We start from the raw sequence: 26,078 nt of genomic DNA, 5'->3' as shown, positions 1-26,078 counted from the left end.
GCTTACATTACACTATCCGAGTAAAACGAGACCGCGAGAGAAGTGTTTTAAACATGGAGTGTGATGAATTTATTAAGTAATTTAGGAGATGCAAGAGACAACAAATCTTCCGAACTATAGGGAATTGAGCCTCTGGCAAGTACAGATTAATGAAATACTTGCCACGGAAGTAGGCCTACTTGTTAATTTTCATGGCAAATATATTTTATAGCAGAGACAAAATATTTTTATCATCTGAAAGGCAAAGCAGCTATATCTGTAAATTTACATGTTCATATTTGCGAGACCACATGGACCTCGCGGAACGATATGAAATGTTTGTTTATGCCTACGATACTCTTTCAATGGAAGGAATTTTAGTTCATTTCATTGTTTTCAAAATGATCCTTCCTAAAATTAGGGTGCTGGTATTATTTGCGTAAATATGGTATTTCTATGAGAAACATGCAACATGCGACTAGAAAGTACCACACTGATATGTGCTCAACAAGCTGCTGGCACAAGCCAACACTCGCTCTATATTCAGTGTCATATGGGAAGGCTTACAATGTAGATTCAGATAGGTTCACTGGTTTTGTGGACATCACAATCTTCAAACGATCGCAGACATGCCTTGGAACTAAAACAGACAGAACATAACACAAGGCTATCATTTATTTTTGAATATTAAAAATAACAACAATGACAATTAGTTAACAGAACATCAAGTATAATAAACCTGAAGTAGAAAGGACCAATGTTTATATTTTAGATTATTACTGCTACCCCCACTACTACTACTACTACTACTACTACTATTATAATTATAAAATTAATGGTTGTGTTTGTCATGGCATTTACCACATCATCAACATACCACTACCTTGAACTCACGATCAAAAATTGACATCCCCATTGGTTCTCAACTTGGGAGTGTAGGGTGGTGATCAAGTGGTCCCTAAACAATTTGAGTATTGCTTCCAGTTACTTGTGTCCAGCTCTTCACTTCCATCTTTCCCACCCAATCTCCATTGGTCAACTCTTGTCCTCTTTCAACCCTGGAGGTTTGAAAGGCCTAATGAGTCTTTCATGCTCCCTCGCTTTTGATAGCCTATACCTTCGTTCTTTGAAGGATCACATCTCTCCTTTTCTGATTCGAGTGGAAACGGGATAGTGATCTTGCCCTAGTTTCCCATAAAGCTAACACAACTGATATCTTTGTCCATCTGGCATCACATAAGAAGAATAGAAGTAGATAGGACACTGAATACAGCATTACAATGCATTTTATGAAAGCATATTAAACTGTATTATGGATGTACCAATGAATACACACAACCGATATTCCTTTTCTTACAGTTTACTACTTAGAAATTTGGTTTGTTTTTTCTAAAATTAAATGGTCAACTCTTCTTCCTCAGATGTGTACGCAATGGATCATTTGTTTACAATATTTTTCCTCGTACTTCTGGACAAGTGTTATCACCTCAATATTTCTTCAGGTGTCTGGTATCCACGTAGTATATATATTTTTTTTTTTGCTATGGGCTTTACGTCGCACCGACACAGATACGTCTTATGGCGACGACCACGTAGTATAAACACACTTGTTGGTGAGTATTCCTATAGTTTCTAAACAGTCATGTCACATTATTATGATCACTAGCTCATATCTGGAGTAACTGTTATGTGAAGCATGTGGACAAGAGTTAGACGGCTTGGAAGTGATTCAATAGGATTTTGATAGGCTGACTCATGTTTCAACAGCCATGCTGCATTCAGTGCATTCCACAGTTACTGGAGGATGTGTGGTGAAGGTTCTATTAAAGTGAATACAACAATCAAGGTGATTCCCATGATGTTCAACTGGATTAAAGTCTGGGCAAATAAGGAGGCCAGGGGAGTACTTGGAAAGTCTTTGTGTGCTTTAGCCGTGAGAGATCTTTCATTATCACACAGGAAAATCTCATCCATCCTGGGGAAGATATCAGCATATATGGATGTATGTAATCTACACAAGTGAATCTGTCAAGACTGCCTTTCACTTGGAACATTGGTAACAGAAAATGTCACGAAAATATTCTCCAGACCACAACATTGCCACCATCAATGGTTGCAGAGTGTTTGATTTACAGTGTGTCCCATCTGCCATGCTAACCCATCCTTTAAATGGGACAGAAAACAGGACTCAATGAAGAAGGCATCCTTCACCATCAGCAGATACAATTCTGGTATTGGTGAACAAATAGAAGTCTTTTTCACTAATGCACATTTGTTAAACTTCTATGCTAATTCATTTTGACAGTGAGCTCCCGTAGTGTATTAGTCAGCCCTCATGCACTCTCATAGCCAATGTTCCCCTCTAACATCAATGGCACATGATGCTCTGCAGTGCCCACGTCAATCACACTGTCCACTCACAACATACCTTCACCACAGTAGCACTATTTCAGAAATGCTGCCACTTTTGGCCAGGAAGTCCATAATCATTCCTTTATAATAGGACAAATTACCTCTTTTACTTGTGATAGCAACAAGTGATTTGTCTGTATACAGCCTATCACACATCATAGATAACCACCACGCTAGCTCACTATATGCGACATACTTTATGGATTAACGTATGTCAAATTATGTAGGATGGGGTAATAATAATAATAAAAATAATAATAATAATGCTAGATTGAGTAGTTTTAGAAGCATTTCATTGTTTAATCGATCTTGAAGCAGCTTTTCTGCTTGTAAGTTGTTTAAGAGTGATCTCTAGAGCTCAACGTATTTACTCGCATATTTTCCTCACCCCCCCCTGTTCCAAAGTAACATTTTCAGAAATTGAATATCTTCACAAGATTTCTCCATATCCGATTTTCATGGCTGGATTGTGGTATTATAAAAATTTGTAAGTTGTAAGATGTAGTCACGTGTGAGCCTATACACGCCTGTTGCCCTTGCACACAGAAGAGCAGTAACAAGGGAATAACACTTTCTAATTTCTAAGAGCCTATTTGACCAGCTTATCTCTGCCTGTAACAACACTCTTCAGTTATTTCTGACCCAGCTCAGAGTGTGTACTATTTCTACTTCAAAAGGACACTTTCTTCCACAAATTCATGTCCACTATCGAGATAAAGGACAAAGGACGGCTGATTTAATGGCAGACTGAATTTGAGTAGAAAGGGGTTGGCATCCTGCAGCTTCGTTATGGAAGAAGGCCATGCTTATATTGGACAGTTTTTGTTGCAACCTCGGTGAGTCAATTAGTTTGGGGGAGGGGGGCATTCATCCAGAATTTTATTTTTACAGGTGTCCAAACTTCCAGAGTTTAGGTGGTGTAGAATACCTAAAAAAGGAAATGAGTACCTTGGATCCAAATAAGAGTTGTGGATTCGGGCGAATTCCGAAAGCTAATAGTAATCTTCTTCTCCTCTTCCCCCGCTTTTCCCACATCTGTGGGGTCGCGTGTGCGAACTGTGCCGCACATGTGAATTTGGCCCTGTTTTACGGCCGGATGTCCTTCCCAATGCCAACCCCATATGGAGGGATGTGGTTTAGAATAAAAACGGTAATGTAATTATAATAATGGTCATGTGATAAGCAATAAAGAAGTGACATTTTATACAAATAATGCGGCAAAGAAATACACACACACGTCGAATACAGGTTTCTCGCCCTTCTTGTCCATGGCTAGATGAGGAAGCCAAGAGAATGACGGCCCACCATGACTCGTTATTTCGACATCAGAAGGCGTTCGCAATATTTACTTATAATAAGGATATATATATAAGTTTACTAATGTTTTCAAGAAACATAATGTCAAGGTTTCGTTTCATACCAATAATAATAATACAGTTGTATTGCACAATTCAGCCTCAGTTCATAGATCAAACCCATATACCAAATCGGGTGTGTATAGATTTAAATGTAACGAATGTGGGTGCACATATCTAGGTCAAACAGGACAAAATTTTAAAATGAGATACACGGAACATACCAATGCAATAAAATATAACAGATTTTCCGCGGTAGGCCAGCATGTACATGATCTAAAGCATAAATTCACATCTACAGAACAGGACATTGAGATCTTGGAGAACTTTGGAAAAGGAAGTTTGCTGGATGTTACGGAGGGTTGCTATATACACCTGGATCAGTATTTTAATCCAAACCTTAATTTAAATGAAATTTCTGAAAAATCAAATATTCTTTTTGATTTCCTTATTGAGTTTTTTAAAAATGTACATATCCCGGTCAATAGGACGGTGTTTCATATTATGCGTAATAGCTTTACTAGTTGCTTTCTATGACCACGCCCTCCGGAGCTCCAACAGGTTGCCGCTCCTCAGTTGCTCCTCTCGCTTTCCCCTATTTCCCCCCTTCAGCCCAGACCAACCTTGGACACTTGATTACTAACACAACACTGCTCGCTAGGCTTCATTGTGCTTCGCATGGACAGCGATCTTTTGAGGTGAGTCACGTAAAAACGTTTACGATATGACGTAATTTTATATTATGCCTCTTCAGTTAAACGATAGTTTATTAGATTCCTATTATTTCAGGTCCGCATTGAACTGGGAACGTTGTACTTGTTAACATCTTAAAGGACCGATTGCTCGTTTCCACCTCACTAGGATTGCTCCATTAAAGCGACTGAAGATTTTATTGAATTATTTTCATACGATTCTACATCACGTTTTAAGAAGTGTGTTAAATTAAGCTAATGTTTCTTCAAGACTATTTTATTTTTAAGTTGTTGTTCTTTTAAATCCACGTTACTTTATTAGTGAGCAAACCGGTTTACATATGTTTTCATCAATTTAAGGTTTAAGAATTGCAAGTCTCGGACTTGTAGAAAATATGGACTTTGAAACAGTTTTGTAACACAGTTTTAGGTTGTTAATATGGTTTTAAACTGTGTTCAATTTGACGTAGATAAACTTATATGATTGCCAATTTTTCCAAGAACCTATATCAGCTGATGACGACGTAAAAAGGGCGTCGAAACTAGTTCTGATTGAAATATATGTTGTTATTTCATCTAAACAACAGTTTTTTTGTATTGAATAAGGTGGACCCAAATTATAATAAAAGTTGTTGTCTAGATGAAAGCAGCTCACTTCAGTTTTGTTCAGGTTAGGTTTAAGTCTCCAGCTGTTGAAATATTTGTTCAAGTTGTGGAGATCCTAGGTGAGTGCAGTTTCTGCTGTTTTAAAATCACTGGACTGGGCGGTCAGAGCTATGTCATCTGCATATATGAACTTCCGACAGACAGCTGCTGGAAGATCTGCAGTGTAGATGCTAAAGAGCAGTGGAACGAGAACTGATCCTTGTGGCAGACCATCATTTAGTACGTAAGGCTTGCTTACATTGCCATTTAGATGTACTTCAAATACTCTATTGCATAACATGTTGTTGAGAAGTATCACAAGGGTTTTACAAGGAATAATCTTTCAGAATTTCAGTACTATTCCTTGTCGCCACACCGTGTCACAAGCCGATGTTAGGTTCACAAACACTGAGATGGTTTTCTTCTTCTCCTGAAATCCATTCTCAATATGGCTGGTGAGTGCCAATTCTTGGTCACAGCAGCTTCTGTTCGTTTGGAATCCAGCTTGTTCGGCTGGTATGTGTTGGAAGACTGTGGCCGAGATTCTGTTGTAGACCATTCTCTCGATTAGCTTGTAGCATATGCTTAAGAGTGCAATGGGTTGATAATCTTCTGGACTTCTTCCACTTTTCCCAGGCTTCAGGATGGCAACTATTTTTGGTCTCTTGAGCAGGGATGGGAGTCTACCGTTCCGTAAGATGTCATTACAGAATTTAACTAGCCAGTCCAGTGTTCTAGGACCACGGTGTTTCAGGAACTCTGGATATATTCCATCTAATCCAGCTGCTTTAACTGTTTTTATTTCTTTCAGAGCTGCTGAAATCTCTGCAACACTGAAGTCTCCCGAAAATTGTGTGATTGGATCAGTCAGGGACAGTTTTTTTTTATTAATATTATTCCACACCACTCCAGATAGCCAACGGCCGTAGCCGTGTTGAAACACCGGATCCCATGAGATCTCCGAAGTTAAGCAACATTGGGCGTGGTCAGGAGCTGGATGGGTTGCCACGCGCTGTTGGTGGGGGGTAAGGGAATGGAGGAGCGGAAAGGAACTGGCCACCCTACCGCACGTAAACTCCGGCTCAGGAACACCTTTGCGGAGGTTCGGACCTGCCTTCGGGCAGAATAACCCTTACCTTACTCCAGACATTATTGTCCACAAGCCGATATTTGAATTGTTTGGTGTAAATTTGAGAATGATCTATTGTTATATTGAAATAATAAATATGGTAGTTCAACCTATTCAATACAAGTAAATAAGAGATGTAGAGATTACATTCTTATTTAATTAAAAATGGAAATGGTACAGGTTTCGACCCCAGTCTGGGTCATCATCAGCCGATTATAACTCGAACAACAATGCATAAGTAAGAAAGAAGTTAAAGGTCAAGTCCACACAATATCAGTTAACTTCTTTCTTACTTATGCATTGTTTTTCGAGTTATAATCGGCTGATGATGACCCAGACTGGGGTTGAAACCGGTACCATTTCCATTTTTAATTAAATAAGAATGTAATCTCTACATCTCTTATTTACTTGTATTGAATAGGTTGAACTACCATATTTATTATTTCAATTTAACTGTGATCATTTTCAATACGGAACAATGCAATTTTTATCTTTAAATGATCTATTGTATAGTTTTCCGAGGGGCAATCAGTACTACGATATATTGTTGATAGTTTTGTTACAAGACGACTGTCTTGGATGGTAGCGGTGTGGCCAGTGGTGAACAGCTGTTATCTTGTGGCATGAACCGTTTGGTCGACTACGGCGACTACGGCGACTACCTCAAAATACTTACACGATTGTTTATCAAATTGGGAACTAAGTTTGCCTCCTGTTACATCGGTAGCGAGTGTAATTCGTACTAAAGAACTCTGTATACCGTAATTTAATAAATAGTGTGCAAATTTTGCATTATCACCACAGCTGGTGTGTTATTTGCGTGAATCAATTGGCAACCACATTTTCGTCATGGTAGTTCTAAACTTAGCAGTAAGCAAAGATGAGACACGACATAATTTAAATATTATGAAAGAAATTCAGAAATAAATTTTGCATGTGGTTACGACTTTATACTGGCGTTTGATTACAATCAACCATGTGATAACAGTGTTTGTTACAGAGCATCTCAAAATTGGGTTTTAAAATGCCAAAGGTGGCAGTTTCTGCTGTGGACAGACTTAAAGGATAACCCTTTCAGACCGTGTACGCACAATTGTGCGGGTTCGTATTTTATTTATGTCTGAGCTTATTTAACGTTTTCTTGGCACTAGACCGGACTGCAGTGCTTGTGCGGGACACATAGCATGTACTTCAGCTGTTTTTATTTAGTACTTGACCACCAGGGGGCAGGAAGAAGAGTTTAAAAATACAGTTCATTAGCAAGATGGCGGGAAGCAGTAATGCCTAAAGTAAGTATTTATTTATTGCATTCATATTAATCTAGAAGCTTTACTGAATATCCGAATATAATCAATGAAGTGTGTAAATTGTGTAGCAAACATAAATTGTGAACTTACAACATCGTACGTAATACCATGAGGTTTTGAATGTTGATACGCACATATGTGCGGGCTAGGTTTCCTTATAGGCAATGCACGCAGGAGTCCTGGGTGCTGTCACAAAAAGGACTGTGAAAGCAAAACTCGTACTCTACATGAGAAATGTAATGTATAAGATTTTAATTGTTTAAAATCGTTCCACATTGTAAAATAGAACATTTGATCATGTACATGTGCATAATCACATGTACTGAGTTGAATTTTTTATAAATTTATTTTTTGCAAGTAGTGAATGAAGTCCTGACACGCACAATTGTGTGGGTTCTGTTTCTCAGCCAATAGTTCTTATTTTGTAAAATAACTGTAAAAACATGTATTTGAGAGCATTTTACTAAGTTTTTGATGTTTTGACACCTCCAGATTTCTTTCAGGTCTGACGACAAGTTGCTGATGCCAAAAGGGCAGTAAAAGCAAAACTCTTCTTCAATGTAGAAAATGTAACGTTTACTTGTATGTGAACAAAGATTTAATTGTTTTAAATTATTCTCCACTGTAAAATAGAACATTTGATCATGTACATATGTATATTCACATGCATTGAGGTATTTTTTCTTTTTTGTAAGTAGTGAATTAAGTCCTGATGCACAATTGTTCGGGTGCTTTTTTTCAGATGTTAATTTTAATTTTGTAGAATAAACTAGAAAATATATGTATTTTAGAGCATTTTAGTCAGTTTTTGACGTACAAACAAAAATTCACACCGCCAGTTTTCTTTCAGGTCTGAAAGGGATATAAGAATGATTTATAATTTCTAGTGGCATTCTTATGTGCAAATATTGTGATTGTCGGTTATATTATCGCAGGGAAGATGCTTTAGACAAACATCACAAATTGGAGAAGCATTCAAAATGCCAAGAAACTTCGCGTCTTGAAGTTAGTGTTCCTAGAGTTGCCACATTGAAAGAAATATTTTCAAATACTAGTCGCGTGAAGGAATCGAAAGAAGAGTTTATTTTGGACACTCCTACATTCATAAAGCTAACATACCATATTTGTACATAGGCACATTTAACTGTTTACCAGCTATTTTGAATTTGTTTTCTTAATTTTATAAGTTTTTATATGCACTAATTGTACAAAACTGATTGCTTTCCAAACTAACTTTTATGCCGAAAAAAATAATAAAAACACAAAACACCTTTTGAATTTTAAATCAACAAGTAATTTTTTTTAAACTTTTTAACACCTCTAGTAATGAGTTAACTTACTGCAATGATGTAGGTGGCTTTCTGCAAGAACTTGGAGGGAGCCACAACCCAAACGAATTAGATACATCTAAGAATAGTTTAAAAGTAGTATTGTTGCGTAACGGGAGTATATACCCGTCAGTAACCCCTTGCCTATTCTTTAACCAAGAAGGAAACATGGAAATTTGGATACTTATTAAAAGTGATAAATTATGAAAAGTACGGTTGGCAGATATGTGGAGACCTCAAAATAACTGGTATACTGTATGCAGCCTGGGTTTACTAAATCTAGTTGCTTTCTTTGTGAATGGGACAGCTGAGCAGAAGATAAACATTACAACATTGTGGAATAGCCCATACGAAAAAACATAATTCCTGGAGAGAAGTGTGTTAAGAATCACCCTCTACCTGAGAAAGACAATATTTTGTACCACCATTGCATATAAAGTTAGGGGTGATGGAAAATTTTGTGAATGCTTTGGATAAACATGGTGAGGGTTTTGGATACTTGAGAAAACAATTTCTTAAAAGTGATAGTAAGTTAAAAGAAGGCATTTTATTGGGCAGAAAATATGAGATCATTCATGATGACAACTCTGTGGAAATGCTAACAGAAAAAGAGGAATGCGCATGGTTAACTTTCACGTAAGATAGTATGCTGTAATTTTCTTGGTAATGTGAAAGCTGACAACTACAAGGAAGTTGTTAAGAATTTGTTGAAGTGTTATCAGCGCATGTATGTGTATGTTCAGTCTTCAGCCCTAAGACTGGTTGGATCCTCAACACATCTGCCATCAGCTGTTAGAGATGGCCTAGGCGTCAATGAAGAGGCGTGCTAGGGAAATGAGGATTGAGGTAGTTTCCCGTTGCTTTCCTCACCCAGCCAGAAGTTGCTATTACATATCAGTCTGCCAAGTCCACTGAAATGCAAGTATCAACCGACCCTATGAGCAACATTTTCACACCATTCATAGCAGAGACTGGCTGCACAAGGAATGGCATTACTAGCATCACTCCTACCTCAGTCACTTTCACATTGTCAAATCCAAGGATAAGACTGAGACAGGTCAATGAAAGTAACAAAAGTGCTCTAGCCTATACCAGAAGATGCAGTGCACTGTAAACACTAGGTCCTGCCAGTAAAGGCATTTATCAGCGCAAGGGATGTGATATGTCCTTGAAAATTCACATTTTACATTCGCATTTGGACTTTTTCCCCTCTAACTTGGGCACGGTTAGCGACTAATGCGGCGAGAGATTTCACTAGGATATTTCTGTCGTGGAGAAATGATATGCATGAGAATCGGTACAGAATATGTTAGCAGACTACTGTAGGAACCTCGAGAAAGAGGTTTCTGGTGGCAGTTACAAACAGAAGAGTATAAACAAGAAATTTCGAAAATGTGAGTAAAACTCTGATTTTTCCTTTTTTTTTTTCCTGCATGAAATTCTTTCACTGAACAGTCAAAATCGGTCTTATATATTTTTTAATTTTATATTTTGTAGTTATTCTCTTCAATATTTAAATCTTCTTTCATGAGCAAACAAACAAAAATAATTTCAAATTTCGATGTATTATTACAAAGGGAATTAATTTTTTTATTAAAAACAAAAAATGTAAATCCACGGAATAAGATGGGTGATACAGCATTTCAACTTTCAGATTTGGATTCAGGAGGGCTAAATTATAAATAATCACCTATTTTCATTCAAAGGAGCAAAGAAAAAGAAAATTGAATTTGTTTATCAGTGTAATGAGGGCAAACACATGAAATATTTGTATGAAGAATTTGAGGTTGAGTTTGAGTATGGTGAACATAACTCTGGTAGATATACAGGCCATCTCCTGTACCTAGTTTCCTGATGCTGCTATTGATTAAAATAGTAACCTCATGTTGCTCTGTACTATTGTTTCTATATTTATGCGACCTCCTCTCAAGAAGCTTCACAGATACCCGGAGTATGCCTCACATTATGGCTTGCGGTTCTTGCTCCGGTCTTTAAAATATGTCTTCATACTTCCGTCATTCATAGCTACTGTTACTTCCCATTTATCCTCACACTTTTTCTTTTTTTTCTTTTTTCCCACTCCAGAATGCTGCATTCAACCTTACATGCAAAAGGTACTTTACATCTATGACTCTTTCTCTTTCCTTTATAGGTTACTTCATAAGATAGGTCTATGAGCTTCAAAATAAGTTATGTAGCTTACATCAAATGATTTTAATATTATCATAGCAGGGATAGTTTGGACTGAAGTGGAGAGTAGGAGTGTAAATTAATGGGTAGCATACTACAACAGGGTGTCATAGAAGTTAGTAGAAGACTACAAATACAAATCATTTGCTATTACTATAGAACAGTTAATGGCAAAAATTATGAGAAGGATATAAGATATGAAAGAAAGAGTCTGTGGTGGTTTTCAACTAAAGAAAAATATTAAAACTGGACATATTAAAACATACACTTACTTGATAAAGTTGAGGTCCTGTTTGTAGCGCACCATGCGTTTTTTCATCTTCACAAAAGAATAGAAGTAAGCTTCTAACTGAACATCGAGCCTCTTGCAAATAATGTAGCAGAGAGCAGGAGTGGCTTGCTCATGTACAAAGGGTCCACATATGCTAAGTTCCTTCAAAGACTTACGACCACAATGACACAAAAAGTCTGTTATTACCTCTTGCGAGATATTACAATAGTCCAATTCTAGGCGACGTAAGTGTGGGAATGCACATGAATTTGCAAATGCACCTGAGAACAATTCATTGGTAAAGAGAGGAGATCCTGAAAGACATAACTCCTCCAAGTCCTTGTTTGCTAATAACCACTCTAGATATGCAGAAGGAAAATCATTGTTCCCAGAATTGGAGCCAAACAGCAGCCTTCGCAATGCAGGGAATGGTTTTACTGAAGAAATGTCTTTTGGAATATGAAATGAGTCCTGAATGTAAGAGTTGTAATAAAGTCCAAGGCTGACAAGACGGGGACAATAGACTTCTATGAGCCTCATGTCAACATCTGCCACTCCTTCTAAAGACATGGTAAGAAGGCACTGTCCTCGAGCCTCCAGAATGGGAACAATGCTGCCACGAAACAGTGTCATGGGTTCTGATTGTCTATCATCACCGACACACTGAATGTCTAACTCTGCAAGTCTCTGCAATCGAGCTAAAGGAGCGAGAGACTGTGGCGATGCTCGTACATCAAATTCAACCCGTACCCTCTCCACAGCCGGACAAACCTCTGCCACCACTGCTAGCATCTCAGGCCCATCTTTCCGTGACAGCTCCAGTTCAACATCATGAAGCCGGTATGACACTGCTACTGCACGCACCAGCCACGTTTTGGCAGTAGTAGCATGCATCTTGTACAGAGCTCGGACTACATCAGGGTGCTGAAGGCTGCATAACTGGGGATTGTGCTTCAGCACTCTGCAAACACCAGCTGCCGTCACTTCTGTATCACGTAGATCCAGTTCAGTTAAGGAATTTATGTGTTTCAGATGCCCCACTGCCTTGTCATTCAAGAAACACGACCGCAGACCCAACACTCTGAAATTACAAAAATTGTCTTGTAATGAACTGGATACTACATACAATAAAATTATAAAAATTTTCTTTCAATTATGAACAGTTAACAGTCACACACTCATGTAGAGACAAATTAACCATACAGAAAAATGTGACAATCTGTATAACGAATTCTGAAAGCATCCACCTCTGCCAGGCTTTCTTATTTAGAAACTATTGTGTTTACTGACATAATTCTCACCCTGGCATATTTCTCACATTCCAATCGTAGTTATAAATCTATTCCTCTAAATCTGGAAAATCATGATTATTCATGCCTTTTCGTGGTTCCTCTGATAACGAGTTACCTCAAGATCACTAGCACCAGTGTAATGCTTTGTGTAGGAGTGCCTTCGGCCTAACCTCTTCCTGTTCTCCTACGTGATATAAGCAGGCTGGGTTGAAGTTTAGAAATTAGTGATGTTTTCCAAGTTGGTTAATTACTGTGTGCCAGTAGAGGTGATGTATGACTGGTAAGTTCTTGAAGCGGCATCTTTCTCATGATGATGATGATGATGATGATGATGATGATCGTTGTTTAAAGGGGACTAACATCTAGGTGATCGACCCCTAATGTACAAAATGTAATGACAATTTAAAAGTCAAAAATCATCCACGAACCAGAATTCAAAACATGATGGTGAAGAAAGAATAGATGGATATGAATTTAAAACAATCAGTTGATCTGACCCGTAATGCCCCACATTCCCAGAAACTAGCATTGAACAATAATATTACTGACCAAGGGACTGCTTCTAAAGCACAATCCTGAATCAATGATGATTGTAGTCTAAATGGGTCCAAAATCCAGGTCATCAGCCCCTCATAATGGTACTTATCACTAGTAAAGTAGAACCATGGTATTTGTCATCTTGCGGTACTAATCGAAAGTAGCGTAGACTCACGGTATTCCACACATTATGGTACTACTCACAGGTAATGTAATGTGCACGTGTAACACAGACCTATGGTGTTTCTCGCATTGCGGCGCCATTTACAGGCAACCCAAACCTATGGTGTTCCTCACATAGGTGTACTAATCACAGGGACTCGTACTATCCCACGGTATTCCTCACATAGTGGGTACTAATCATAAGCAAGGCAGACCCATGGTGTCGCTCACCCATAGTGTCGTTCATAGTGTCACTAATCACAGGTACTGTAAAACTCATCCTGATTCACACACTGTCGCTACTAATCACAAACCTATTGTGTATCTAACATAGTGTTACTACGCACAAGTAAAAGCAACCCATGGCGTTCCCCGCATGGTGGTACTGATTGCAAGTAGTCTCATGGTTCTAATTCGATCATCCCTTGGTTGCTCCTTTTAGTCGCCTCTTATGACAGGCAGGGGATACTGTGGGTGTATTCTTCACCTGCGTCCCCCACCCACAGGGGTATGTGTGTTTGGTCCGCGAGAGCAATTTTATTTCCCTCAAGTCCGCTAGCAAGCCGGTTAGGACCCTCCCATCCGCTACCTGGGACACGCCACGTGGGAGTATCACCTCTCCTCCTGCTACGCCAGCGCAGTAGATTCGTGGAGGCATCCTTCTTTCGAGCATGACGAGCAAGTATTCAAGCCATACAGATGGATTTAAATCTTCATAGCACAGTATGCTGAGGAACACGGTAACAGGGCAGCAGACTGTAAATTCGCAGTGTATGAATGTAATGTATGATACTGATATAAGCAAAAGAATGAACTTCAAGAAATGAAAAAAATCAAAAAAAGCTTTCCATGGTCTGAGGAGTGGACATTTCTACAAGTTGAAGAAGAACGGTTGGAAATAGTTCGCACTCTATGTAGTGATGGATATGTTACCCATGAAATTATACAATTTAAAACATGCGCAATGGTCACAAACATAGCATCAGTCTCTCGAATTGCACAGTGAGCAGGGGCTGGATGACTGGATTTTTGAAGTAAAATATCTTCTCACCGAGATGCCAAACATAATTGTCAAAGAATGTCAGAAGATGATACAATTAGGTACTTTCAATGATACGTTATTAGGAAGAGAACAGAGGAGGCGTAATTGTTTTTACAAATAGGCAATGCCGACTAGATGCCAGTGAATTTCAACATGCCTCAGAATCAAACAACTGAAAAGAAGGTAAAGCAAGAAACGAGAAACAAAGCTGCACAGTCATGCACTGTGGATGGAAAGAAACTACCACCATATGTTATATTTAAACGAAAAACAATGTCAAAGGTTAAACTTCCAGATGGGGTGCATGTTTGTGTTCAAGAGAAAGGCTGTATGGATGTATCCCTGTTAAATGATGGGATTCAAACAGTTTGGAGAAATAGACTTTGATCACTGCTTCACCTCCTGGCTCTATTGTAATGGGCAGTTTTCGAGGACATATACCAGATAAAATAGCTTTTGAGGAACATGAAGACTGATCTGGCAGTAATTCCTGGTGGATATATCTAAGCCATTCAAGGACAGCATAAAATGCATCATAATTGGATGGCTGAAAGTGTGCACGAGCTTGCTTCAGGAGGCAAGATACATACGCCATCAATGAAAATTGTGTGAAGCTGGATTTTGAGTGCATGGAACAGACAATTTATCTAAAAGTTTCAAGAAAACAAGTATTTCAAACACGTTTGAAGTGAAGATTACCACTTACAGAAAGGCATAGATTTGGGCAATGACAGCAGTTCTCCTGATTCTAATAGCAGTGACAATGAATAGATAGTCGTGTACAAGACTTTAACATTACAGTAGTTGCCAATACTGGGTACCTAATGTGTGATAACATCTTGAGTGACTTCGTTTTCTTTCAGTCCAGGTATCCATACCCGATCAACAAGGTTCACTGTCTCATACTTTATGGGCTTTATGAATTAACGTAACCAGAGCAGGTAGACTGTCAAGTGCTAGAACTTCCATAAGCCTCCGTTGTCCAGAAAAGTTAGTTCCACATTTCAACAGATGCACTGCACACATCGTTTGGTCTAATGAGTAGCAGTTGAATACTATGTTGTGTAAACACAACGCACTGTAGTAGAAGATGAAAATATTGTTCGTGTGTGAAGTGAGTGTTGTTATTAAAAGCAATCTCCGTCATCATCATGCCATGCTGTTTTGTGTCAGGTTGTAAATCTGAGTATAGTACAGGGGACAGTTAACACATCAATCCTAAGCTGGTGGTGTGTTTACAATAATAATTAGAATTGGTTGTGTGTTTGTATGTTGTTTTTCTTTCCCCAGAAGAAGAATGTCAATGTAGCTTTTCAGCTGTTCAATTGAAATAGGTCTGACAATTTATAAAGAACTTGGTGTGTATGGTTTCAACAGCAGCAAAGCAACTGGTTTCAGAAGTGGAAGGTCAACAATAGAGCCCATTTTCATTATGAGACAACTAATGGAAAAGCATTGGGAGTACGGGAATGATATGGTGATGACATTCATTGACATTGAAAAGGCATATGATAGTGTCCCCAGGACGAAAGTTTGGGACAGTCTGGTGCAAAAAGGAATTGGACAGGGATTAATAAAAATGATCATGGCATTGTATAAGGAATGTTGTAGTTGCGTGCAAACACAAGTTGGCAGGACAATTTAGTTCAAAATAACTAGTGGGCTGAGACAGGGAAGTGTTCTATCACCAATCCTGTTTACAATAGTAATGGATGACATCACGAGAACAGCAAAAGCAGCATACAGAGGAAGAGAAATGAACATGATGTTATTTGCAGATTATATTGTCATTTGGGGAGAAGACGACAGGAAGGTTCAAGAACAGTTGAATGTGGTGAATGGGAAGATCGAAGAATGTGGATTGAAAATAAGTGTAGAAAAGAGTAAAACTCTTGTTATGACTAGATGGGAGAAAGAAGGGAAAGGTCAGATTGGACTTGCAGACAAGCCCCTGGAAGTAGTGGAAACGTTTAAATACCTGGGGAGTGAATTAATGGAGAATGCTCGACTGGATGCTGAGATTAGTAAAAGGATTCAAGCTGGAAGTTGTTTCTATCATAGTGTAAGAAACATGTTATGGGACAAAGATGTGCCAACGGAAGCAAAGGATACTATGTACAAGATGTATTACGAACCCATAACAACTTACGGAGCAGAAACTTGGACAATGACAAAGAAGGATGAGAGTCGAATACAGGCAGCCGAAATGAAGTTCTTGAGGAGTATGATACAGAAGAGTAGAAGAGACAAAATATGGAATGAGAAAATCCGGGAAGAAATTGGAGTGGAAAAAATGAATGATAGAATAGAGAAGAGCCGACTAAGATGGTTTGGGCACATAAAGCGAATGAGCGACGAAAGAATGCCAAAAAAGGTGATGGAAATGCAAATCCAAGGAAGGAGAGGCTGTGGACGACCACGATTGAGATGGAAGGACACAATCCAACGCAGCATTATAGAAAGAAACCTGGACTGGGACACAGTGTTGGAGGAGTGGTGGAAAGACCGAAGAAAGTGGAGAGGAACCATATTTGCCCCTAATCAGCTACAGCTGGATAAAGGGAAATGATGATGATGATGATGATTAACATTTTTGATGGGATTTAAAATTGCTGATCAAGGAGGGCTCCCAAGTGATGACAAGCATCAAGACACATTGAAAGAATTCCATGAAGTTATCCAATGTAGTGATAACACTTTTGCATCTACTGTAACTCTAGAATTGCTTTGAGTCACCATCAAGTGCACACTAGATTTGGCTGACTTCTTTTTGACTTCAAGACACACAAGAGATTTAACAGCAAAATTAAACCAAGATTCTGCTGAAAGGCATTTTGGTCTTATACAGGACTTAAACAGTGACGACCATCCCACCTCTACAGACTTTTATCACCTCCTTTTGCTTCAGTCTATATATATATACACACACACACACACACACACCAGTGAGAGGAATTTGCTCACAGTTCGTTGTTACTGACCACAAGCTGTCTTCTTTCACGCAACAGATAAAATCAATGGTATGAGATGAAAGAGTAGAAGTAGGAAGGTAAAGGAAAATATTCATGAACAGATAAGGAACACTATTACATAGACAGATATTGAACTGGGCCTCAGTTCCATAGATATGTCAGTTAATTATAACAGTGTGATTCTGAAACTCAAGTGTGTCTGTACTGATGTAAGCACACTTTTTATATTTTGGGACTATGGTGGTAGTGACTCTAAATGCCTCAAATATACTTTGTTAATCTTCTATGCACTGCTGAAAAGCATATATACTACAATGGAAGAAAAGATAAGAGAAGGAGCATTGCAGGGTGGTATATTTTCAGGCTGCGTGGAGATAATTCAAGTGTTTTGAAATTTGAGTGGTTCTGCTATTATATTTACCCAAAATAGCATTTCATTACATTAATTATAGATTTATTTTTCAGGTGAAGGAAATATCAAGAGAGACAAAGTCCACAGTCCGTCATCTTCTAAAGCAGCAAGAAAAGTATGTTTCTTCTAACTGGAGGTGGGCATTTTAAATTGTGTGTACATTGCATCACTGTTTTTTTTACCATTTCTTTTTGTGAACAGTAGTTCAGTGCTTTGTACAGAACGTTCAAAAATAGATGCATTAATCTGTATTTAAATTATGTGCAGGAGTCCAGCAGTCTAGTGCTGATGAGCTCCAGCTGTTTCATATTATGGTATGCAGTCACGACAAGACCAATTTACACTTGTTACAGGAACACTCAACTATGCAAGATCCATCACTTCATACTTCATCCGTACTGGCATAACAGAAATATTGTGCAGTAAAACTGAGCGTATTTGTTAGAAATATAAAGTAATACATTTAAAATAGCATGCAATACCATACTTCATTTTATGAGAATGTGGAAAACCTCACGACTCTAGCCGACTATAAGAATTACCCGAGCCACAATACAGTACAGAAGATCACAGTCAAAGTGAATTAACATAAAATCTAACACCGGTGCACTGACAGAAAATCTCGGAAATATGCAGAACAACAAATATGAGAGAGAGCTTTCAACACTAGATGAAAAACAAATCAATATTCTTAAAGTGAAATATACCAAGAAATAATATGTATGACTCATTTTTCAAATACAAAAGGAGGCAGAATTAGATTTTAATTAATAATGTGAGACATACAAATCTAGGTTTAGGTATTAGGTTTAGATCTGAAATGTTAAACAGGTTACATGTTTGTATCACAACTGGGCAAATAATTGCTTCAACTTTTAATCTTTTTTGTCAGCAAAGTGAATCTTAGAAAAACCATACCTGAGATTAGGACAGTGACTTCGAATATATTTAAGCACTGCACTATTGACATGAGCCATTGTTTCAAAGTTCAAGGACACAACTGTGGAGAGGCAGGGTGCCAGAGCTTTCAAGTATGGGATAACATCATGTACGTTTTTCACCTCCAGGTACTTCACGTTCTGTGAAAAGCAAAATGAAATAGATATATTATGATCTCATCTATAAATGTAACACGGTAAAGTATTATTATACACTCACCTTGCATGTAGCAGCAATGTGTGCCAAGCTACACTTTTCTGTGCGATCTGTGACAGACAGACGGTTTACACGTTGCGTCACAAACAGTCGCCATCGATCCTGCCGCTCTAGCCACATGTTCTTTCTTCCCGGTCCACTATCCAGTCGTTCATAAGCATCCAGTAGATCCTGCTCTATGCTTGCCGCTACAACAAACACCACTGATGTCACAGAAAGCCACAAGTATGAAAATGTGATGCAATTATGAATCCTAAACTTCCTGAATGAGTGCATTAACCAACATAGCAAAAACAGACAACACACGAAAGAAGCAAATTCAGCTCTGATTCTGAAATAGCTCTCATTGGAGGAATCTGCAGATATTAGATTACTCACTGTACTCACCCAACCATGTCAAAAACTTACCCTGAAAAGGATTTATATAACAGATGTACAATAGCAACTTTGGAGCAAGCTATCCATCAATCCACCTCATGGTTTATGAAATTCCCCAATTGTTGTTACTAAAAGGAGACCCTAGGCCTACTGAAATGTATATTTTCTGTAATTTTAATCCTCTCTACATGAACATTTAGTAGTTGATTTCTATGGCTCTAATTAAGAAAGTGTTAATGGGTTGCATTATTAAGATAAATATTTCCAAAATGTCAAGCCCAACAGTTTTTGGTTCATGATTTTGAGAGTATCATATTTATTTGCATAATATTAACTGTCATAAAATTTTTGAACCACATTTTTGAAAACCATATTTTAGGTTTTAAAAATACTCAATTAATATTTGCATTTTAAATTAGTTTGGATTAGTTGAAAACTTTAAGACAAGAATTCAATATTTATTTATTTATTTATTTATTTATATATTTATTCATTTACTTATTTCACTTTAGCAGTGGCAAAGTTAGGGCTCGTGGCCCTCTCTTACTCTTAACCATGTAAATTACAAGAATATACATATATAAAAGAAAATGTAGTATTCTATTATGAAATAAAAGATAAATAAGCTAAATAACAGATTTGGAGAACATACAATGCAGAAAGAAAGCAAAGCTTAACAAATAAAATAAAATAAAATAAAATAAAATAAAATAAAATAAAATAAAATAAAATAAAATAAAATAAATAAAATAAAATAAAAAGAAATCCAGAGAAAAGAGTCCGAGTGAAAATAAAGTAACATACAAACTGAAAAATATAAGCATTGCATCAACAGAACACAAAACATAATAAAGTAATGGAAATACAAGTATGGCTATAAACAGTGATCTATGTACATGAGTTAAATTATGTAAATTTACACTATAACAATAAATAATAATAATAGTTGAAAAATTATAAGGCTTGCGGAGAAGACCAAGTTTTCGCAGAAATGTGGAAATATGCCAGTGATACAGTTCGAACATCCTTACACATGGCCCTAACAAGAATCTGGATAACAGAAAAGTTCCCCGAACGTTGGACCACAGCCATAATCCACCCACTCCACAAAAAAGGAGATAAAAGCAATCCAGATAATTACAGAGGTATCTCTCTCTTAGACTGCACATACAAGATTTTCTCCAGAATCCTATACAGGAGGATCAGAGAGCAACTAGAGGAAGAATTAGGCGAATACCAAGGAGGCTTCAGACCTTGGAGAAGCTGTGCAGAACAAATCATCACTTTAAAATTAGCCATAGCATATTACAAGAAGCAAAACAAACCTCTTGCAATAACCTTCGTGGACTTTAAAAAAGCTTACGACTGTATCCATAGACCCTCAATTTGAAAATTTTAAGAAATTTTGGGCTCCATCCAAAATTAATCAAATTGATTGAACTCACCTTAACCAACACTAAATCAAAAGTCAAGTTCAGAGGGGAATTCTCTGAGCCATTCATCATAAAAACAGGCTTAAGACAAGGAGTTTGCTTGTCACCACTGCTGTTCAGCTGTGCCTTGGAATATATAATGAGGGAATGGTACAAGAGTAACCCAAAGAACATCCAAATTGGAAGACCCAAAGACAACATAAGTTTAAATTGCCTACATTTTGCTGATGACCTTGCTCTCTTGTCCAACAATATTCAGGAAACCAGACAACAAGTTATATCACTACAGGAAATAGCACAGAAAATTGGTCTTTGAATATCTTTTGAAAAGACCCACCACTCATAAACAAAATTGCCAAAGGAAACCAAGAAATCAAAATTGTAGATAAATTTAAATACCTGGGAGAAATCATAACATATAACCTCAATGAAAAGCCAGCATGGCATATCAGAATAAATAAACTGACCAGAGCACAATATGTCACCAAGAATATCTACAACAAAAAGGTCCTATCAATAGCAACAAAATTAAAACATTACAAAACAGTCACTCAACCAGTAATAACATATGCAAGCGAAACCATCTTCAAAACAACTAACACTGCACAAATAGACAAAATACTCAAGGTAGAGAGAAGAATCATTAGAACGTGCATCAACAAATCATACCAAAAAGATGGACACTGGAGAGTAGCTTCTAATGAAACAGTCTACAAGGAAATAGAACCAGTAATGAGCACAATCAGGAAGAAACGCATTTCATTTTTTTGGACATCTAATCAGGACACCAGAGAACAGGATCATCAGGAGAATAATAGAAAAATTATGGAATAGTAAGTGCAACATTAAGTGGATTACAGAAATCAAGGAAGATATGAACTACAAATTACAGTGGAAGACTTAAGAAACAAAACCGACAAAATCAAGAAACTCACAGACAAACAAACCAGACTGCAAATCAGAATCAACAAACAGACAATTGGAAGGGTGATTTCCGATGAAGAAAGAAGGATAAGATCAGAGAGAATGAGGAAGTACTGGGCTGACAGAAAACTGAAAAATTCTTTGTATAAAGTTGGCTAGGGTTGTTAAACAAACAAACAAACAAACAAACAAACAAACAAACAAACAAACAAATAAATAAATAAATAAGCGCATCCCAATGAAACAGATGGCCGAACCGTAGGTGCAAAAATATCAGATGGGTATCTGTTAAGAGACCAGAATAACGAATGGTTCATCGAAAGGGGGGTACAAGCCAGTTGCAACGGTGGCAGTCTAGATGATTGACTGATATGGCCCTGTAATAATACTCAACATAGCTTAGCAGTGTTTATACTGCTGGACGGCTGAAAGCAACGGCAAACTACAGCAGTAACTCCCGAGGACATGCAGCTCTCTCTGTATGAATGATGTACTGATGATGGCTTCCTCCTGGGTAAAATATTCCGGAGGTAAACTAGTCCCCCATTCGGATCTCCGGGCAGGGACTACACGAGAGGGGACGATCATCAGGAAGATGGATACTGACATTCTGCGAGTCAGAGAATGGAATGTTAGCAGTTTGAATCGTTGTGGTAGGTTAGAGAATCTGAAAAGGGAGAAGGATAGACTAAAGTTAGATGTAGTTGGTATAAGTGAAGTACGTTGGCAGGAAGAACAGGATTTTTGGTCAGGCGACTACCGAATTATCAACACAAAATCAAACAGGGGAAATGCAGGAGTTGGTTTATTAATGAATAAGAAAATAGGGCAGCAGGTAAGCTACTACAACCAGCATATTGAAAGTATTATTGTCATCAAGATAGACACCAAACCAACGTCTACCACAATAGTGCCTACAAGTTCAGCGGATGATGAGGAAATTGAAAGAATATATGAACAGATAGAAGATTTAATACAATATGTAAAAGATGACGAGAATCTAATTGTGATGGGAGACTGGAATGCAGTGGTAGGCCAAGGAAAAGAAGGAAATACAGTAGGAGAATTCGGACTGGGACAAAGGAACAAAAGAGGAAGTCTGCTGGTTGAATTCTGCACCGATCATAATTTAGTCCTTGCTAATACTGTGTTCAAACACCACAAACAACGTCCGTACAAATGGACGAGACCAGGCGACACTGGAAGGTATCAAATAGACTTCATTATGATTAGGCAGAGATTAAGAAATCAGGTGTTTGATTGCAAAACTTTCCCAGGAGCAGGCGTTGACTCTCACCACAACTTGTTGGTCATGAAATACCATCTGAAGTTGAAGAAATTGAAGAAAGGAAGGAATGTATGGAGATGGGATCTAGACAAGTTGAAAGAAAAGAGTGTGAGGGATTGTTTCAAGGAACATGTTGCACAAGGACTAAATGAAAAGGCTGAACGAAACACAATAGAGGAAGGGTGGATAGTCATGAAAAATGAAGTCAGTGGGGCTGCTGAAGAGATGTTAGGAAGGAAGAAAAGACCAACTAAGAATCAGTGGATAACTCAGGATATACTAGACCTGATTGATGAAAGACGAAAATACAAGAATGCTAGAAATGAAGAGGGCAGAAAAGAATACAGGTGATTAAAGAATGAAGTGCATAGAAAGTGCAAGGTAGCTAAGGAAGAATGGCTGAAGGAGAAGTGCAAGGATGTTGAAGGTTGTATGGTCCTAGGAAAGGCAGATGCTGCACACAGGAAAATCAAGGAAACCTTTGGAGAAAAATCTAGGTGTATGAATATTAAGAGCTCAGATGGAAAGTCACTTCTAGGGAAAGAAGACAAAGCAAAAAGATGGTAGAAATATATCCAACAATTGTATCAAGGTAAAGACGTAGATGATTTGGTTCTGGAACAAGAAGAGGCTGTTGATGCTGATGAAATGGGAGACCCAAATTTTGAGATCAGAGTTTGACAGAACTAAATAGGAACGAGACACCTGGAACTGATGACATTCCCTCTTAATTACTGACTGCCCTAGAAGAAACCAGCATGGCAAGGTTATTCCATCTAGTGTGTAAGATGTATGAGACAGGAGAAGTGCCATCCAATTTTTGGCAGAATGTTGTTATACCTATTCCCAAGAAAGCCGGTGCTGACAAATGTGAAAACTACTGCACCATTAGTTTAGTACCTCATGTCTGCAAAAATTTAAGACAAGAATGGTAGGACAAGTTGAAGCTGAGTTGGGAGAAGAGAAGATCAATTTTGCTTCAGAAGAAATGCAGGAACACGTGAAGCAATCCTGACTTTACGTCTGATCTTAGAGGATTGAATTAAGGACAAGCCCATGTACATGATGTTTGTAGACCTAGAAAAGGCATTTGTTAATGTTGATTGGACCAAGCTATTTAAGATTCTGAAGGTGATTGGGATCAGATACCAAGAACGAAGAATTATCTACAATCTGTATAAAAATCACTCTGCACTGGTAAGAATCGAGGGCTATGATAAAGAAGCAGCAATCCAGGAAGGGGTGAGGCAATGCTGCAATTTGTCCCCCCTCCTTTTCAATGGTTATATAGAACAGGCAGTAAAGGAAATCAAAGAATTTGGAAAGAGAATAACAATCCAGGGAGAGGAAATCAAAACCTTGAGATTTGCCGATGATATTGTTATTTTATCTGTGCAGAAGATCTCGAGAATTTGCTGAATGTTATGGACAAAGTCTTGGGTAAGGAATACAAGATGAAAATAAAAAAGTCCAAAAGAAAAGTAAAGGAATGCTGTCGAATGAAGGCAGGTGATGCAGGCAATATTAGATTACGAAATGAAGTCTTAAAGGAAGTAGATGTATATTGTTACTCAGATAGTAAAATAACGATGGCAGAAGTAAGGAGGACATAAAATGCAGACTAGCACAAGCAAGGAAGAGCTTTCTTAAGAAATGAAATTTGCTCACTTCAAACATTGATATAAGAATTAGAAAGATGTTTCTGAAGACTTACGTCTGAAGCATAGCACTGTATGGAAGTGAAGCATGGACGATAACTAGCTCACAAAGAAAGAGAATAGAAGCTTTTGAAATGTGGTGTTACAGAAGAATGCTGAAGGTGAGATGGACAGATCGAATCACGAATGAAGAGATACTGAATTGAATTGGTGAGAGGAGATCGATTTGGCTAAATTTGACGAGAAGAAGAGATAAAATGATAGGACACATTTTAAGACACCCAGGACTTGTTCAGTTGGTTTTTGAAGGAAGTGTAGGAAGTAAGAACAGTAAGGGTAGATCAAGGTATGAATATGACAAGCAGATTAGAGCAGATGTAGGATGCAATAGTTATGTAGAAATGAAAAGGTCAGCACAGGATAGGGTGGCATGGAGGCTGCATCAAACCAGTCTATGGACTGATGTCTCAAACAACAACAACAACAACAACAACGACGACGACGACGACCACAACAACAACAACAACAACAACAACAACAACAACAACAACAACAACAACAACAACAACAACAAGGAAAAACAGTGATTTCTTTACATTCAAGCTCAATTTCTAAAGACAGAGTTTAAATACAATCAATTCTAACAAATTTATTTCACAGTGACTTTGATAAACTTTAGACTTGTAGCACAGAACTATGATTGACTTTAAATGGCACAAGTGGTAATTTTTTGTGTGTGTAAAGTACTTAAAACTAATGCTAATATAACTCAGCTTAAGGAAGCTAATTAAATAACTAATGCTAATATAATTGAGCTTAGGGAAGCTAATGAGGCTAACATTACGAATTTAACAGAATCTGTTGATAAAAAAATTGCAGAAGTTAATCATAATCTAGAACGTAGACTCAATAATGCAGGCGCCGAAATTGAGAAACGGTTTGTGGAGTCTAACAAAAGAATGGATTCTAAGTTCACGGGGATTAATAAAAGATTAACACGTGACTTAGAAGCCATCAAAGAAGCAATTAAATCACAAGTAGCTGAGGACTTTAAAGCTGCTTTCCCTACTTCTCAGGATATTATTAAAGTAGAGACTTTAAAAGGAGAATTTCAGGAGTCCATGCACAGTTGCCGCTCGCACAACCTAAGATGGTTTCCATACAAGACAACCTTCATGTGTCTGTTAAAAACAGTTTTAAGAAGTTAAAAAATGAAATTAATTTATTATAAACTCAGCAAGAGGAGATGATAAATGTTTCAAGACACATCTAGAATATGCTCACATCCAGATTACTCGCATAGGTCGCGATGTAGTGGAAATTAAGGCGGATTTAGAGAAAGAAGTAAAAGAAGTTGAGAATTCCATACAAGGACAAGTTAAAACCATAAAACTTGTACTTCAAGGAAATATAGAATCTGTTAACAGTAAGGTCTCCCAAAAAGAAAAAGATGTCTTATCATCTAGTTTTCAAACCATTATTGGAGAAACCCTTAACATTTCTACAGCTTTTAAAAT

The 26,078-nt window shown here is 37.7% G+C and overlaps 1 protein-coding gene across 1 annotated transcript in view; it reads right to left on the bottom strand.

Annotated features, from left to right (window-relative positions):
* Positions 1 to 416: 416 nt before the first annotated feature.
* The window catches only part of LOC136868600 (uncharacterized), a 103,764-nt gene continuing 78,102 nt past the window's right edge, over positions 417 to 26,078 (bottom strand). The window contains exons 4-7 of the mRNA XM_067144786.2: positions 18,884 to 19,068; positions 18,644 to 18,804; positions 11,310 to 12,389; positions 417 to 619 (exon numbers count right to left, since the gene is read on the bottom strand). Of these exons, the coding sequence (XP_067000887.1) occupies positions 556 to 619; positions 11,310 to 12,389; positions 18,644 to 18,804; positions 18,884 to 19,068 (1,490 nt within the window). The 3' untranslated portion in view covers positions 417 to 555. The remainder of the gene's footprint in view (positions 620 to 11,309; positions 12,390 to 18,643; positions 18,805 to 18,883; positions 19,069 to 26,078) is intronic.

This window comes from Anabrus simplex, chromosome 1, assembly GCF_040414725.1.
Source record: "Anabrus simplex isolate iqAnaSimp1 chromosome 1, ASM4041472v1, whole genome shotgun sequence".
NCBI classification, from domain to species: Eukaryota; Metazoa; Arthropoda; class Insecta; order Orthoptera; family Tettigoniidae; genus Anabrus; species Anabrus simplex.
The sequence above is the reverse complement of the archived record's forward strand: the minus strand, read 5'-3'. Positions and strand labels throughout refer to the sequence as shown.